The 18,571-nt window shown below is 36.6% G+C and overlaps 1 protein-coding gene across 1 annotated transcript in view; it reads left to right on the top strand.

The window, feature by feature from the left end:
• Positions 1 to 18,571, top strand: part of LOC136884799 (E3 ubiquitin-protein ligase TRAIP) — a 164,142-nt gene that overhangs the window by 71,613 nt on the left and 73,958 nt on the right. Inside the window, exons 4-5 of the mRNA XM_068229982.1 lie at positions 2,196 to 2,351; positions 17,465 to 17,623. Coding sequence (XP_068086083.1) covers positions 2,196 to 2,351; positions 17,465 to 17,623 — 315 coding nt within the window. The remainder of the gene's footprint in view (positions 1 to 2,195; positions 2,352 to 17,464; positions 17,624 to 18,571) is intronic.

The following is an 18,571-nucleotide window of genomic DNA, read 5'->3' as shown; positions in this document are numbered from 1 at the left end:
TTTGACTCTACCTTTTGAAAATGGGGGGGGGGGGGGGTATTTGATGCAGTTTATGGTAATTCATTTGTTGGATGGAGGCGTAGAGCTTCAAGTAGACCCTTGTTGCTTTTCGAGAGGTGTATTTTATGTGCGGGCAGTAGTTTTCACGTTCTTCTTTCCTACTATCATATATCACATCATTCATTTCATCTCATTAATTCCTCCGATGAGGCCGATTATGACAGTGAAAAGTAATGGTGAGAGCCCTTCCTTATTTCAAACCATTCGTCTGTTTTTACCCAATTCCTTCTCCTACATTCACACAACTCTCAATCCCTTGATACATCTCCTTCACCTTCCCTATAGTCCTATTGTCAACTATTTCTATATTTTCCATCTGCATTAACTGTAATGGCTTATCATTCTTATCAATTAAACAAAAGAAAAAAAAAGACGGCTATCAGTAGATCTTTTCGATATTCAGAATTCCATCCTTGTAGCTGTCATGTGGCAAAGATGGGATGTACTGCAGACCTTCCTGGTCTGAAACCATACTCTTCTTCTCTCAGCCCCCTCCTACTTTAGCCTGAATCTGTCTCTCCAGAATATTTTCAAAAAGCTTCGCTCAGTAAAACATTAAAGCGACTCCAATAGTTTTTATACTCCCTAGTTTGTTTCTTGAAGACAGGTACAGTTATACTCTTCTTCCATTCCTGTGGTGTCTCCTTCCATACATTTTTTCATCGCCTGATGGACACATTGTTTCTCAATCTCTCCAGCTGCTGTCACCATCTTCACCTTATCCAAAGATGGTGTCTTCCCTCTTTTCATCTTCCTCAATGCTACTTCCCCTTCTTCCCATGTCAGGCCCATTTCAATTTGTGATTCATCTGCATCCTCCTCAATTACTTCCTCCTTGAAGATTCCATTTATATTTATCAATTTTTCAAAATTCTCCCTCCACATCATTTTGAGTTATCCTCCTTAGTGCGATTTTTCCTGTTTATCATTTTAACATACACTACCCATCATATGAGGCAATCCTTTCCAAAACTCATCCAATTAAAATTAAAGGAAATGAGTTAGCATCACCTTGGTTACATTTGTGATAATGCTATCTCAAAAGTAATGGAGAGAAATAAATCAACGATTCCACCTAATCAATACTATTTATTTGCATTAGGCAAACTAAAAACTGTAGTACGTTTCGATTAATGACTAAACGTCATCAGCTATCTCATGTTTAGTTGCAATAATTACAAGAAGTATTCACATTCATCAGTTTTTAATCCTAAAAAGATTTAATAACCTTCAAAATAATTAGCTTGAATTAAAGGAATGTATGGAAAAGGGGGAGGGGGCTTAGAGCTTAAATATTTTTGATGTCGTATTCAACATAATTTTGAAAGTTAAGTATTCCTTATGATAGCGTGAGTCTCAGATATTCTGGGAATGTGATGAGTTCTTGTCAACTTCTTGCTTGGAAAAAAAAAAGTTAAACATTTTTCAAGTTATATTATGCGTGTGTTGACAAGAATTATTGCACCCAAACATGGCGTAGCTGATGATGTCTAGTCATTAGACAAAATATGTACTACAGTTTTTAGTTTGTCTGAGGCAAATAAATAGTATTGATTAGGTGGAATCTTTTATTTATTTTTCTCAATTGTATATCAGATCGATATGGATCATGAGGGAGATAGTTTGCATCTTGAAAGTAGGAGTCAAAACTTTCGTTTTCCCATAGGAATATTTCAGCAAAATTGGCTGTTGTTCCACTACTTGCCTTATCCATGGCGCTTGTTGTTCCAAAACTCACCTTATACAATCAACCAATAGAAAAGTATAATTTCGGTATGTGACTTTGTGCTACAATTTATGTAAGAACTTCTCTGGGAAAAAATTCTGTCACCTAGGCATCTCCAGAAATTGTGAAAGTAGTTGATGGGTTATAAAACCGTGATTGTCATTGTTTTAATTATCATCATCATCAATCAAAAAGGAGGAACGAGAACTATCTGCAACAGAAGATTTGAAAGAGGAAAACTATTGAACCCAAGTCTTTAAGTTCAGAGAGTTGGCGATTGGCTGCCTCAGCCGTTTAATTAGTTTTGTCAAATAATTTTGAAGTATTTGTAGAATAATTCACCTTTGTACTTACCACAAATGTTTTATATGCACAGTTATTATTATGGCAATTTTGTTTATTTCTCTAGGGAGGAAATTACGGAACTGGAAGGGATAGTCATAGAAGATGCATCAAATATGGCTGTTTTAAGAGAACAGAAAGAGTGTCTTCGTAAGCAGGCTATGGAAGCAGAAAAAGCTGTTAGTGAATGCGAGAATTTGAGAAAACACGTTGAGTTGCAAAGGTAAAATTTCGTCTCTTTTTATAGTAATAGGTTTCATTCATCACATGTTTCGTATGAACTTTGGATGTTAAATTACCTATAATATATCACTTCAGTGTCCAGTCTGTTGTTAATGGAACAACGGAGGATGTAGAAGACATTGTAAATAATTGTGGTGTTTCATTGGAGTCTGTGAAGTCATTGGCTACATTTATCTGCGTTCTTAGAAATTAAGTACAATTTACGGGTACAGTTTAAGTAGAAAATACTTTTCATTTCTGCTCTTGTTGTATTCCTTCTCCCCTTAATAGACATGGTTCTGATAGTCGTTATAAAATCAATTACTATAAAACGGGAATGGTTTTCTTGGCCATATTCGGAGTTCTCAGCCGTCTTTGTGTTCTGTAGCGAAGGCTACCTTGCACCTCAGATACTAACAGAAGATCCTTGGATCTATGTGAAAGGAAGGATTGTGCCTTGTTTGACCGGTACTTGCTGCCTGCAGTGTATTCAGCTAGTCTTGAATCGATGAAAGTGGCTGGGTAGATTTGGTGAGTGTTAATTAGGACTGGAATTGGCTCATTGTATGGTCACTCTCTTTGTGAAAGGGAAGATGAGAATGTAGGTGGAAACCACTTTTATCATGTTCTGTGAACTCACGCGTATCGTGTCACAGTCTAACCTCTCTCGCAAGATGTGCTATGCCTTGTCCACACTGTACAAAATGTAGTGTGATCATACTGCAGCTTATGTTGTGGCAGTTCACTTATTAAATGTTAAACAATTAATTTATTGACACCACCTCTTCAATACTATTTAAGTCTTTTTTACTATAACACTGTCATTATATTAAGTTTGAGTATGGTACATGTTTTGCCTATCATTGCAGGCATCATCAGCCATGAAATCTATCTCCAAGTCAGAGCACAGAGTGGATGCTATATTAGGATTATTCTAAATCAATATTTTTATATAACTTTGCACTGAAGTACGAGACATTAAGTCATATTGCAGTGAACAAGCAGTCCATGTTATAAAGTTCTAATGTGACGTCCAACTCATGTTCACATCCAATGGAATTAGTATTAACTGTCAACTCTCATAATGCCGGTAATGAGAACGGCCTGATACAAGTGGGTTTAAAACATCTGTACATTTTTACACTATTAGGAGATTAACTTGTACTAGAACTATTATTAAAACCTATTTTTTACACAATTTACACTAATATATATACATATGCTACAATTTGGAAATGAACTGGTTGATATTCTCTTAAAGTTCCAACGGGATGTCCTACTCTGTGTTCTGTCGAATGGAGAAAATGCCGATACTGAGTTGGCAATTGTAGTCTATTGGAATCATAACATTTAAACGTTTGGCCATCCCAAAAACCATATAAGCTTAACATGTTTAATCTCCTACAAATGTAAAAAGAAACGTTTAATAGTTATGATCCCAATAGACTACAATTGCCATCTCAGTATCGGCATTACCTCCATTCGACAGGACATAGAGTATCACATCCCTTTGGAATTTTAAGACAAGATCAACCAGTTCATTTCCAAATTGTACCATATGTATATATATTAGTGTAAATTGTGTAAAAAATAGGTTTTAAGAATAGTTCTAGTACAAGTTAATCTCCTAACAGTGTAAAAATATACAGATATTTTAAACCCACTTGTATCAGGCCGTTCTCATTACCGGCATTATGAGAGTTGACAGTTAATATTAATTCCATTGGATGTGAACTGAGTTGGACGTCACATTAGAACTTTATAACATGGACTGCTTGTTCACTCCAATATGACCTAATGTCTTGTACTTCAGTGCAATGTTATATAAAAATATTGATTTAGAATAATCCTAGTATAGCATCCACTCTGAGCTCTGACTTGGAGATAGATTTCGTGGCTGATGATGCCTGCAATAAGAGGCGAAACATGTACCATACTCAAACTTAATATAATGACAGTGTTATAGTCCTAAAGACTTAAGTAGTTTTGAATAGTTGGTTTCAATAAATTAATTGTTTCACATTTAATAATTAAATTTCAATACACTCAAAATGAAAATAATCACTTGTAATATCAGTTCACGTCGGCCGACATCATTGTGGCGTAGAATTATGTGACAGTGTTCCTCACGTTCTAGAACATACCTGGTGACATGATGTGGTGTGGATGGAAGCAGTTTCTTTTAGCAATGTGGAAGAAATGTAAAATGTTTTCGTGTGGATGCATGAGAATCTCTATGATATTGGTTTAGTTAACTATAGAAACCAATAAATGTGGCACGAGGCATGCGACAAAAAAACGAAAGGAATTTAAGTTCACATGTGAGAACTAAAATTAAATAAAATAATTTTAATTGGGATTCAGTTGGTGAAAACCACCACCAGCATTTATAATAATGATGGCAGTAATAATAATACAGTGTTTCTCCAAATCCAAGATGATCCCCACTTATTCTTTATAAAAACATAAAATCAGGCTTTAAAATTGCTTTGTAGAATCATATGAAAGCCTTTCTTGTACAGTACGCATTACAGTATTAGACTATCGTTGTCTTCCGCCAATGCAGAACATTGGCTTTAGTTATGCCGTACTTTTTGAGACTGCGCAATGATTCTTTATTTCAGCGGGTTTAATAACTATTAGCTGACAATTGGCATCATTATATCAAAGAGAACCCATTGAAAATTTGCCAACAATACCTGTTCCACGTATCTCTACAATGCAACGATATATCAGGAAAATCTATCTGCTGTCTATAAAACTGTTTTCTTACTCAGTGTCAGGTGGAACCGGCTGCCGCTACACACATCTCACTTTCCTGTTAAGTCGATTTCAACAGCTAGTGATGTATAGGCATAATGAAGGTTCGGATGTTGAAGGTCAACAAACGAGTTTAATGCGCCGTTGTATGGCCATTCTGCCCTTGCGTTTTTCGCGCACATTTTTTGTACAGTACGCATTTTTTAAGCTATCTTTCTTATCACACTAACGCTGTATATTGGCTTTAGTTAGGCCTATGACGCATTATCTTGCGGCTCCACAGTTGAAGTGTACGGGTGTATGTTACACGTGGCGTGTTTCGAGTTAGGAGCTTGAAAAGGTTGGAGAGCTTCAGTATTCCGCACAAGCTAATTGTCTAACATAACTTGGGGAAATTGTGTCCGTACATTTTTGGCACTGTGTATAGGAAACTGCCTGCTATTGTAGTGGAGGATAGTGTTGATGTGGAGTGTGAGCTGCAGGGATGTTGGGGGCAGTACAAACACCCAGCCCTGAACCAGGGAAATTATCATTTAAGTTTAAATTTCAGACCTGACCGGGAATCTAACCCGATACACTCTCTAGCGAAGGTGACTATGCTGACCATTGAGCCAAAGAGCCGGATATAACAATAATACACTTACCTTTAGCATACATAAGCTTCCTGGTGGCCACGATCGTTCAGGCATCAAGTCTATATGGCCTGACACCATGGTTAGCCCGTTTGAGTTCCGTTTGTTGAAAAAAAAATCATCAGCAGAATGTAGGAGAAGTGTTGCATACAATTTCTAATCACTAGATTGCGTGCCAAAAGCCTGGATTCAATCCTAAACCTCTCCGCAGTGTTCATGTAGAGTGAGGGAATATTGAATAAAATAAATTTCATTGTAAAGTCTGTAATGTTATTCGTATACTTCTTCAAAAGGTACAGTCATAGGTTCCACCTTTACAGTACTAAATACTTTTTGAAAACTTTTAGTGTTGTAAAGGTGGAATCTTTCACCGTACCTATTGAAAACTTCTAGTAGTGTATAGGTGGAACCTTTGCCTATACCTTTTGAAAATGGCGGGTATGTGATACAGTTTATGGTGATTTGTTTGTTGGATGGAGACGTAGAGCTTCAAGTAGACCCTTGTTGCTTTTCGACAGGTGTATTCTATGTGCGGGCAATGGTTTTTCACCTTCTTCTTTCCCACTATCATATATCACATCATTCATTTCATCTCATTAATTCCTCTGATGAGGCCGATTATGACAGTGAAAAGTGAGCCCTTCCTTATTTCAAACCATTCGTCTGTTTTGCCCAATTCCTTCTCCTACATTCACACAACTCTCAATCCCTTGATACATCTCCTTCACCTTCCCTATAGCCCTTTTGTTAACTCTTTCTATATTTTCCATCTACATACACTATAATGCCGAGATAAGATCTGCTATGGCCAGTCGTGACAAACTGTACAGACAATACAAACTGACGCATGACACAGATGATTTTGAGCGGTACAGGATTCTGAGAAACAGAACAAAGCAACTAATTAGGAACTCTAAATATAAATACTTTCAGGAACTGATGAACCCTAACAGCCCGAGACAAAAATGGAGTAAATTACGTACGTTAGGTATAGGTAAAACCGTAGAACAACATGTACCAAGCATATCACTAGAGGCTTTAAATGATTATTTCGCACGGCCAAGAATAGCCTCTACCTCCTTCCCTAAAAGTTCACTACCCTTGTTTCAACAGCATTCTGTGCATGAGCAATTCTCTTTTAGAAATATCACTTCGAATGAAGTTAAAGGTGTGATATACTCTATTACATCTAATGCCACAGGTAATAATGACATTCCTATATCCCTGATTAAAGATATCTTGGGAGCTGTTCTACCAATACTAACACATATATTTAACTACTGCCTGACAAACGGAGTGTTCCCAGATGTTTGGAAAGATGCACTAATTAGACCCATCCCGAAGAGCTCCAAGTTAGATTCTCCTTCAGATTATCGTCCAGTATCCATCCTACCACCCCTATCCAAGGTACTTGAACGCCTAGTTCACACACAAGTTACTGAATACCTTACCAAGCATTCCCTCCTCAATCCCTTCCAATCCGGCTTCAGGAAAGGATATAGCACTGCGACAGCTTTACTACGAGTGACAGATGGTATTAGACGTGCAATGGACCAACGGGAAGTGACTGTACTGACATTATTAGACCTCAGTAGTGCCTTTGACACTGTCAACCCTCAGTTACTACTGCACAAACTTCGAGAACTAAATTTTAATAGTGTGTCGCTTCGGTTCTTTTCCTCTTACCTTGAAAATCGCCGGCAACGTGTGACAGTGGGAAATATGACTTCAGGGTGGCAAAGTAAGACCCTCGGTGTCCCTCAGGGGTCGGTCCTGGGACCACTGTTATTTATCATCCAAATTAATGATATATCGAAAGCTCTTAAATTCTGCAAAATGCAAGTGTACGCAGATGATGTACAAATTTACTGTCATTCAAAACCGAGTGATATAGATACTGCAATTACTAAAATAAATTCACATCTTAGTGACTATGCAAATGAAAACAGTTTACTAATAAACCCGAATAAAACTCAAGTTATTATTGGTACCAGTAAAAACCTATATTCCCTTAAGCAACGGGACATCTCTCCAATAATTTTAAACAATGAAATCATACCCTACTCTACTTCAGTGACTAACTTAGGAATTATTATGACTGAGACCCAAAATTGGACTCAACAGGTGATAAGCACATGTAATAAAGTACACAAATGCTTATATCCTCTGAAGCGATTCTGCAATGCATTCTCGGTTCGACTTAAAGTACAACTAATTCACTCTCTTATACTACCTATACTTGACTATTGTGACACTGTGTTGACTGAAATTACCTGCGACAGTAACAAGAAACTCGACCGGAGCCTCAACAACTGCGCAAGATATATATTTAATCTGCGATATGATGCTCACATATCACCATATTATAAGGAATTGTCGTGGCTTCGAGTGCACCAGCGCCGTGAATTTCACATGTTATCACTTCTGCACAAAATACTTTCCACTAATACTCCCAACTATCTTTCTTCGCCTTTTTCTTACCTCTCTTCATATCATGACCACAATATGAGATCTGGCTCCTCTCTTACCATACCTGTAAACCGTACTGCTGCTTACAACCGCTCCTTTATAATCTCTGCGTCCAGGGCATGGAATTTGCTACCTGCGAACATTAGGGACAATCCCTCTCATCAAAAGTTTAAAGTGGCGTGCCGCGAGTATTTGTTGAGTAGATCCTGCTGACTTGCTGGATAATTGTTGAGTGAATGAAAGAATGAATGGGATGAATGAACGGATTATTGCAGTGGATTTTACTTTGTGTATTTTAAAATTAAGGATTCTTTTGTTGTCATTTTTAATATTATTACTATTGTTTTTGCTATTAATATTATTTGTTTTATTTGTATTTGTAAGTACTGTATAAGTTATGTACATGTATACTCGTCTAGTGGTTAAGTGTAAGAGAGGGCCTTGAGCCCTAATTTCGCCACCAATAAAGGCATTATCTAAAGGCATTATCTATCATTCTTATCAATTAAAAAAAAAGGGAAGGCTATCAGTAGATCTTTTCGATATTCAGAATTCCATTCTTGTAGCTGTCATATGGCAAAAATGGGATGTACTGCAGACCTTCCTGGTCTGAAACCTTACTCTTCTTCTCTCAGCCTACTTTAGCCTGAATCTCTCTCTCCAGAAACTTTTCAAAAATCTTTACTCAGTAAAACATTAAAGTGACTCCAATAGTTTTTATACTCCCTAGTTTCTTTCTTGAAGACAGGTACAATTATTCTCTTCTTCCATTCCTGTGGTGTCTCCTTCCTTACAATTTTTCATCGCCTGATGGACACATTGTTTCCCCATCTCTCCAGCTCCTTTCATCTTCCTCAATGCTACTTCCACTTCTTCCCATGTCAGGCCCATTTCCATTTGTGATTTATCTTCATCCTCCTCAATTACTCCTTGAAAATTCCATTTGGATTTTTCAATTTTTCAAAATTCTCCCTCCATATCATTTTGAGTTATCCACCTTTGTGCGATTTTTCTGTTTACCACTTTAACATACACTACTCCATCATATTGCACCCGCCCATGTAACGGTCAGTGCCAAGTTATCCCAGTAGCTCTTGATTTCTTCTCAGGGTATTCCATTTTCCGCTCATAAAATCTGTGATTTTATATATAGTTATTTTATGTGGTTTCGGATGAAAATCAGTCCGCAGGGATACGCGTCACGGGAGTATCTACACGCTCAGGTAAAAACCTGTGGCCGATAACTTCAAAAGGAATCTCTTTCCATTTATGGAACTAATCAATTGCGTATATCTACAAAACTTATTAACTAACTTACAAACTAGCCGTTACCCAAACAGAAATTAAGACACAGTCACTTACTAAAAGAAAAATATAAGATTATTTATTGAATAAATAATGTTCAATGTAAGATAAAGTGAAATCTGGGTAGTATTTCTAAGTAATATTTAAACGTGAAGGATTAGAGTCAGCGCTGGCTCAAATAAAAATAAACAATTAAGCGTTAAAATATTTACATTCTTTCTTGTTTAATGTTCAAATTTATATTAATATTTACTTCAATATTCGTAGCCATGTTCCGAAAAGTAATTGATTTTCTCCAATTATATTCAAGAGATCACTGAGCAATCACGGTATCAATAAAAATACTCGTTGAGAATACTGTCACGATAATTATTTAAATTATTCTCACGACATTTAAGTCATCTCGCTGAGATAAAATGAATGGTTTGCTAACTTGAAACGTAATAAATTAAAATGGGAAAAGTCAGATTGTAAATGTAAATCTGCTCATATCTTCACGTAAGTATTTCCCAAACAAACTCTTGCGCGTGTATTAAATCGTAGAAGTGTTCTCCAACTTTTCCAATCATAAATTTGAACTCTGATTTATCTCGAGTATGCACAAATAACAACTTACGGGCTAAGACAATACCTCCCTAACGCCTACGACATATGGCTCCTAACTAACCATTATCATATTCTTCATACTTTAAATACTTCAATTGAAATCATTACTGCATGAAAAGAAATAAACATCTATCTAACTATTCAAGTAGTTTCCAATCCACACACTCCTCTATCAACGGCTCAATATGCTATAGCAATCTGCTCTTTCTCAATATCTCATATGTATACGAGCTACTCAACTCGTATGGACAGTATAGAATGAAATTATTACGTGTTATACTGTAACGTCACCGCACCAAAGAATATCAGATGTATACTAAGTCATGAGCCTAGTAAACCATATATTAAAGTACTCTCTTATACTTGGTACCTGCCATTTACCAATATCAGATATAAATACAACTGTCACGATACACAATTCTACCATAATACATGTCAATCTTACCTTAAAATGGTCATCTGCGCGATGTACACACATTGACTTATTCTTTCCATTATGGCACAGAAACTCACCTCGTAATTCTAACACAAAGTTTCCTCGTCGAATAGCAATTCTTACTCTTACCGTAGAATATAAACAAACCTCTATACTTCATCTATTCATCAATATGCTCCAATAAATAATCACATTTCAACGCCATTCCAACATACATTAACATAACACCGGCATACATATTGCCGTATGCATATAGCCAATTACACCCAAAACTATATGCCAACATTCTAGAATTGCCTTGTAAAATACGCATTTAATAACCTTTATCTTAAAACAGCAGTTTGAGTTCAATGCCCTCTTTCTATGAAGAAAGGAATACGTGACTTGACAATATTCATCTGTATCGCGCAGGTAATTCGTGACGTAATCTATGTACAGGTAAGCGAGATTAATCGAAATTTCACTAGTTAAATAGACTCATAGCTACTAGGTCTTCTCAAATAACACTTCTTTCTTTTATCCAAGCTAGTTTCTACTGTATGTATGCAAGTGCGGTAGCCTGTATACGTCATAATAGAATTCTAAATCTACACTTCCATCTTATCTTATAGCCTTAAATATCTCACACTTCACTTTATACTTCACACACGTTCTTAATTACTTCATAAATATCACCAAATATTCAGCACATGCCGAGTTAGATTGAGGGTGTAGATTACAAGAAACTACTCTACTAAAGAAAATGTATGGACTTAGCTCGTCAGTTGCTACGTTTGGTCTGGTTGTTGCTCCAATCCTCGGTTGTAGTTAGACCCTCTGATCGGATCTGGATCTCTGGTTGGATAGCGTCTTTCTTGTCATCAGCTGGTCACATGGCTCGCCGGTCCACTCCACATCGTCCAGTCTTTGGCTGGCCGGAGCTCATCCTCATCATCCTGTCCACTGGTTGGCCGGTCCAATCATCATCAGCTGGTCCTCTGGCTCGACGGTGCATTTCCCCAGTTCAGTCCATCATGTAGATTTAGCAGACAGACATCGTTTCGAATCTGCAGACAACGAAGAAAATTCCTTTTGCGGAGCAATTAGTCATAATATATTCCATATTTCTATTACTTATTGTAAACGACGAAGTTTTCTTCGGTTAGAATAATTTCTCCGTAAATAGATATTAAGTTTTCTACCACAGTGGTAACTTATCTTCTCGTATGAAATTATCAGTTCTACAATATGGTGAGTCCCTTTTTCTTCAATCGTAGAGTAGCTGCTCACGAATCTAAGTCAGACGTATCTCACAACAAAATATTTATTTATATAATTTTCGTCTCTTTTCTTAACATACGCCGGTGAATTAATTTATCGTATGTTATCGCCGATTGTAAATAGTTAATATCCTCCTCAGGAGTTTAAAATATTCTTCAGTAGTGAAGCTTCGCTCGTATCTGCGTCTTACTTCTGCGGATGCAATTTTTAGAGTATATTCTTAAACAATCCTTCTGCTGCTATATCTTTTTAAAACAATTCAAAATGAGCCTCTACTGTTCTGCAGTGTCTTCCAAATCAGTCCGTTCCGTGACGTACATAGCCTCCTATATGCTGTATTAATAAGAAGTTCACTGCCTTAGTAGATCGCATGGGCCATACCTTCCTATGCCGCCATTTTGTAACTGGTCTACGAGATGCGAACGGGCACAATATGAGGCAATCCATTCCAAAACTCATCCAATTAAAATAAAAAGAAATGAGTTAGCATCGCCTTGGTTACATTTGTGATAATGCTATCTCAAAAGTAATTGAGAGAAATAAATCCATAATTCCACCTAATCAATACTATTTATTTGCATTAGGCAAACTAAAAACTGTAGTACGTTTTGTCTAATGACTAAACATCATCAGCTACATCATGTTTAGGTGCAATAATTACAAGAAGTATTCATATTCATCAGTTTTTAATCCTAAAAAGATTTTAAAACCTTCAAAATAATTAGCTCGAACTAAAGGAATGTGTATTGGAAAAAGGGGAGGGGGCTTATAGCTTAAATACTTTTGCTGTCATATTCAACATAATTTTGAAAGTTAAGCAGTCCTTATGATAGCGTGAATCTCGGATATTCTGGGAATGTGATGAGTTCTTGTCAACTTCTTGTATGAAAAAGAAAAGAGTTTAAATTTTTTAAACTTTACAATGGCGAAAAATGAGAGTATCCTCCTATTCATTACATCATATATTCCGTCATTAGATGGAGCAAACAAATTCAGACATGTTTCAGCTCGCTTGAGCCATCTTCAGTGAAAAAAATTAGGGGGGTTGGAATAATTTACATAATATAAGTTGGAAAAATGCTAAAAAACGTAATGAAAGAGCAAATGAACAAAAGAGAGCCTAGACGGAATCAAAATTAGCACAAATATACGATATTTACATCAATATGCAGAGCAAAAAACAACTTATTGCGACAAAATTCAGTGAAACAGGTGTTAATTTGAAATAATAATTGATACTAAAAACTGCGTTAACCTAAGAAACAAGGGAATGAGAAAACAAATGATGCAGATGGAAATGAATAATAGTAGCACATGGTGAGGTTGTGGACCTCATAGTATACAAATTATTGGTTTAGTAAAAATGACAAAACAGTTTGAAATTGCTGTCAAAATCATCCTAGTGGAAACCCATCACATCAAATTGGTCTGGAGGAGAGCGGGAGCAAACATTTTTGAGAGAAACCAAGCCTGATATAACCTGCAGGCGAAAAGCCTTTGACAAGGAGGAAAAAACACCATGAAATTTAAGGCTTTAGAAATAGCAGCATTCTCAATATCTTCTCAATCTAGCGGTCCCTTTCTTCATTATTGTTTCATAATGTTGGCTGGTGTTTTGCCTTATTATAGAGGGGTCGGAAGGGCCACGTATAAAAATTGAGAAGCTGTGTTAGGTAGAAGACAGATGCATAGTAAATTGTAGTAATCTAGTGGAAACCGTCAATGAAGTTCTAATCTGTAATGGAAAAAAAATGAGGTTGTCTGAGAAACATGGGTTGATAAGTAAAAAGTGTGGAATGGTTGTGAAGAAAGCTTAAACTTACAGTGTGCAGTAGGTGGTTGTCCTCTCTAATGGCCTGGCTTTCTCAAAGTAACGGTCTCGTTCGCGTGATCGAGTCTATTGTTGGTTCGGCTGTGTTTGCTAGGATGGAAGGAGCAGAGGGGGAAGGGGAGGTGCAGGGCTGGTTTGAGGAAGGGAGGGGTGGTGAGTTGGAGAGATGGAGGTGGGGTTTGTTTGGCAAATATATGGAATGAATGTTTCAAGAGGATGTTAGTTTACTCGCTGACTTCTAAAGCTCGAATGGCGTGGCCTTCTCAAAGTGATGGTCTCAGTCACGTGATCGAGTCTATTGTTGGTTTGGCTGTGTTTGCTAGGCTGGAAGGAGCGGAGGGGGAGGGTTGGTGTGAGGAGGGGGAGTGGTGGTGAGTCGGGGAGAAGGAGGTGGGGTTTGTTTGTGCTATGGAAATTCTGACAAATGTGTGGAATGAATGTTTCAAGTAGAATATTCTTTTTCTCGCTGACTTCATTTAAATTGTGAGTGGGGTTCATAAACTGGTCTAAATCGATGTGGATGCTCTCGAGAACGTTGAGCAAGGTGCCGTTTTGCTCATAATGCAAGATCTTCAGGTCTTTATCTATTGAAGTGTATTCGTGGCTGGATCCTTTATAGTGTTTGCTCATAGCTGAAAAACGATTATATTTGAGAGCGTTGCGATTTTCGGCGTATCTTATGACAAAATTGCGGCCTGTTTGACCTATGTAGCTGGAATTACAGGATTGGCACTTTAATTTGTAAACTCCGGAGTTCAAATATTTGTTGTTGATCTTGCTGTTGTTATTGTTGACAGTGTGTGTGTCACTTTTGTCCATGATTACGGTAGCATTTCCTTTGTCGGCTTTTGTTATAATTAAGTCGTTTTGTTTCACTTTTTTCTTTAGTTTCTTTATTTTAGCTACGTGCACTGTGTTGGGTTTAATGGTTTGTTGTTGATTGAGGATGGAAGATAGCTTGTGTTTGACTTCATATCGGACCTCTTCTTGTATATTTATTGGTAATTTATTAATGGCCAATTCAGTTTCAGCTATGGTGGAAATTAAATTATCACGGTTAGAAGGATTACTCCAATTATGTTTAGGTCCCTTGCTCAGCACCTCAAGATCATCGGCATCAAGAATGATTTTACTTAAGTTTACTACAGGTTGGTGAAAATCATTAGGCCTTGTGTTATTTGAGTTGTTATGTTTGCTAAGCATAGTTTTTGTTTTTGAAAGAGCATTCCATTTCTTGTCAAGTGTGTTTTGTTTCTTTAACAAAGTGAGGTTAAGTTTGTTGGAGACGTGTAATTGAAAGGATGTCCATTCGAGGGGGCAAAGGAGAGTGGAAACTTCTAAATGAGTTTCATATAGTTTGTGGTTCAGGAGAGATTTATTTTTATGGAGAAATTTGATTTCCTCTTTAATCCAGATTTTATCGGTTTTAAGCTGAGTCGCGCGAGTTTTTGCTGTATTTCTATGAGTTTTCTTGGTAAATTTTAGAAAATTGGGTGTTACGTCATCAATCAAGCATTTTTTCAAAAAACGTAAGTCTTGCCCTAATTTGGCGACCTTTATTTTGAGATTGCAATAAAGGTTAGCTTTCTTCTTTGCCTGGATGGCATTTCCATTACAAGATATTAGAATCATTCCGTATTGCCGGTTTTCACTTTACAATGGCGAAAAATGAGAGTATCCTCCTATTTAATACATCATATATTCCGTCATTAGATGGAGCAAACAAATTCAGACATGTTTCGGCTCGCTTGAGCCATCTTCAGTGAAAAAAATTAGGGGGGTTGGAATAATTTACATAATATAAGTTGGAAAAATGCTAAAAAACATAATGAAAGAGCAAATGAAAAAATAAACAAAAGAGAGCCTAGACGGAATCAAAATTAGCACAAATATACAATATTTACATCAATATGCAGAGCAAAAAACAACTTATTGCGACAAAATTCAGTGAAACAGGTGTTAATTTGAAATAATAATTGATACTAAAAACTGCGTTAACCTAAGAAACAAGGGAATGAGAAAACAAATGATGCAGATGGAAATGAATAATAGTAGCACATGGTGAGGTTGTGGACCTCATAGTATACAAATTATTGGTTTAGTAAAAATGACAAAACAGTTTGAAATTGCAGTCAAAATCATCCTAGTGGAAACCCATCACATCAAATTGGTCAGGAGGAGAGCGGGAGCAAACATTTTTGAGAGAAACCAAGCCTGATATAACCTGCAGGCGAAAAGCCTGTGACAAGGAGGAAAAAACACCATGAAATTTAAGGCTTTAGAAATAGCAGCATTCTCAATATCTTCTCAATTTTTATACGCGGCCCTTCCGACCCCTCTATAATAAGGCAAAACACCAGCCAACATTATGAAACAATAATGAAGAAAGGGACCGCTAGATTGAGAAGATATTGAGAATGCTGCTATTTCTAAAGCCTTAAATTTCATGGTGTTTTTTTCTCCTTGTCACAGGCTTTTCGCCTGCAGGTTATATCAGGCTTGGTTTCTCTCAAAAATGTTTGCTCCCGCTCTCCTCCTGACCAATTTGATGTGATGGGTTTCCACTAGGATGATTTTGACAGCAATTTCAAACTGTTTTGTCATTTTTACTAAACCAATAATTTGTAAACTATGAGGTCCACAACCTCACCATGTGCTACTATTATTCATTTCCATCTGCATCATTTGTTTTCTCATTCCCTTGTTTCTTAGGTTAACGCAGTTTTTAGTATCAATTATTATTTCAAATTAACACCTGTTTCACTGAATTTTGTCGCAATAAGTTGTTTTTTGCTCTGCATATTGATGTAAATATTGTATATTTGTGCTAATTTTGTTTCCGTCTAGGCTCTCTTTTGTTCATTTGCTCTTTCATTATGTTTTTTAGCATTTTTTTAACTTATATTATGTAAATTATTCCAACCCCCTAATTTTTTTCACTGAAGATAGCTCAAGCGAGCCGAAACATGTCTGAATTTGTTTGCTCCGTCTAATGACGGAATATATGATGTATTGAATAGGAGGATACTCTCATTTTTCGCCATTGTAAAGTGAAAACCGTCAATACGGAATGATTCTAATATCTTGTAATAAATTTTTTAAAGTTATATTATGCGTGTGTTGACAAGATTTATTGCACCTAAACATGGCGGAGCTGATGATGTCTAGTCTTTAGAAAAAATATGTGCTACAATTTTTTAGTTTACCTGAGGCAAATAAATAGTATCAATTAGGTGGAATCATTGATTCATTTTTCTCAATTGTATGTCACATCGAAACGGATCATGAGGGTGATAGTTTGCATCTTGAAAGTAGGAGTCAAAACTTTTTTTCCCATAGGAATATTTCACCAAATTTGGCTATTGTTCCACTACTTGCCTTATCCATAGCGCTTGCCTTTCCAAAATTCACCTTATACAATCAGCCAATAGAAAAGTATAATTTCGGTAGGTGACTTCATGCTACAATTTACGTAAAAATTCCTGTGGGACAAAATTCTGTCACCTTGGCATATCAAGAAACTGTGAAAGTAGTTGATGGGTTATAAAACCTTGATTGTCATTGTTTTAATTATCGTCATCATCATCATCAATCGAAAAGAAGGAACGTGAACTATCCGTAACAGTAGATTTGAAAAATGAAAACTATTGAACTGAGTCTTTGAGTTCAGAGAGTTGGCGATTGGCTGCTTAAGCTGTTTAATTTCTTTTTACTCAAATAATTTTGAAGTATTTTTAGAATAATTGACCTTTGTACTTACCACAAGTGTTTTATATGCACAGTTATTATTATGGCAATTTTGTTTATTTCTCTAGGGAAAAAACTAAGAAACTGGAAGGGAAAGTTAGAGAAGAAGCTTCAAGAATGGCTGTTTTAAGAGAACAGAATCAGTGTCTTCGTAAGCAGACTATAGATGCAGAATGCGCCGTTTATGAATGTGAGAATTTGAGAAAACACGTTGTGTTCTTGCAAAGGTAAAATTTTGTCTCTTTGTATAGTAATAGGTTTCTTTCATCAGATGTTTTATATGAACCTTGGATGTTAAAATACCTATAATATCTCACTTCATTGTGCAGTCTGTTGTTAATGGAACAACGGAGGATGTGGAAGACATTGTATATAATTGAGGTGTTTCATTGGAGTCTGTGAAGTCATTGGCTACATTTGTCAGCGTACTTAGAAATTAAGTACAATGTACCGGTACAGTATAAGCAGAAAATGCTTTTCATTTCTGCTCTCGTTGTATTCCTTCTCCCCTTAATTGATATGGTTCTGATAGTCGTGATAACAACAATTACTATAAAACGGGAATAGCTTTCTTGGCCATATTCGGAGTTATGGCCGTCTTTGTGTTCTGTATCGAAGGCCACCTTGCACCTCAGATACTAACAGAAGATCCTTGGATCTATGTGTAAGGAAGGCTAGCGCGTTGTTTGACAGGTATTTGCTGTCAACAGTGTTTTCAGCTAGTCTTTAATCTATGCAAGTGACTGGGTAGATTTGGTGAATGAGAATTAGGACTAGAATTGGCTCATTGTATGGACACACTCTTTGTGAAAGGAAAGATGAGAAAAGGGTGGAAACGATTATTATCATGTTCTGTGATCTCACGCGTATGATGTCACAATCTAACCTGTCTGGCAAGATGTGCTGATGCCTTTTCCACACTGTACAAAATGTAGTGTGATCATACTGCAGCTTATGTAATGGCAGTTCACGTCGGCTGACATCATTGTGGCGTAGAATTATGTGACAGTGTTCTTCACGTTCTAGTACGTACCTGGTGACATGATGTGGTGTGGATGGAAGCAGATTCTTTTAGCATTATGGAAGAAGTGTTAAATGTTTTGGTGTGGATGCATGAGAGTCTCTATGATATGGGTTTAATTAACTATAGAAACCAATAATTATGGCACAAGGCA

This window comes from Anabrus simplex, chromosome 13 (assembly GCF_040414725.1).
Source record: "Anabrus simplex isolate iqAnaSimp1 chromosome 13, ASM4041472v1, whole genome shotgun sequence".
NCBI lineage: Eukaryota > Metazoa > Arthropoda > Insecta > Orthoptera > Tettigoniidae > Anabrus > Anabrus simplex.
This window is presented reverse-complemented; position numbering and strand designations above follow the sequence as displayed.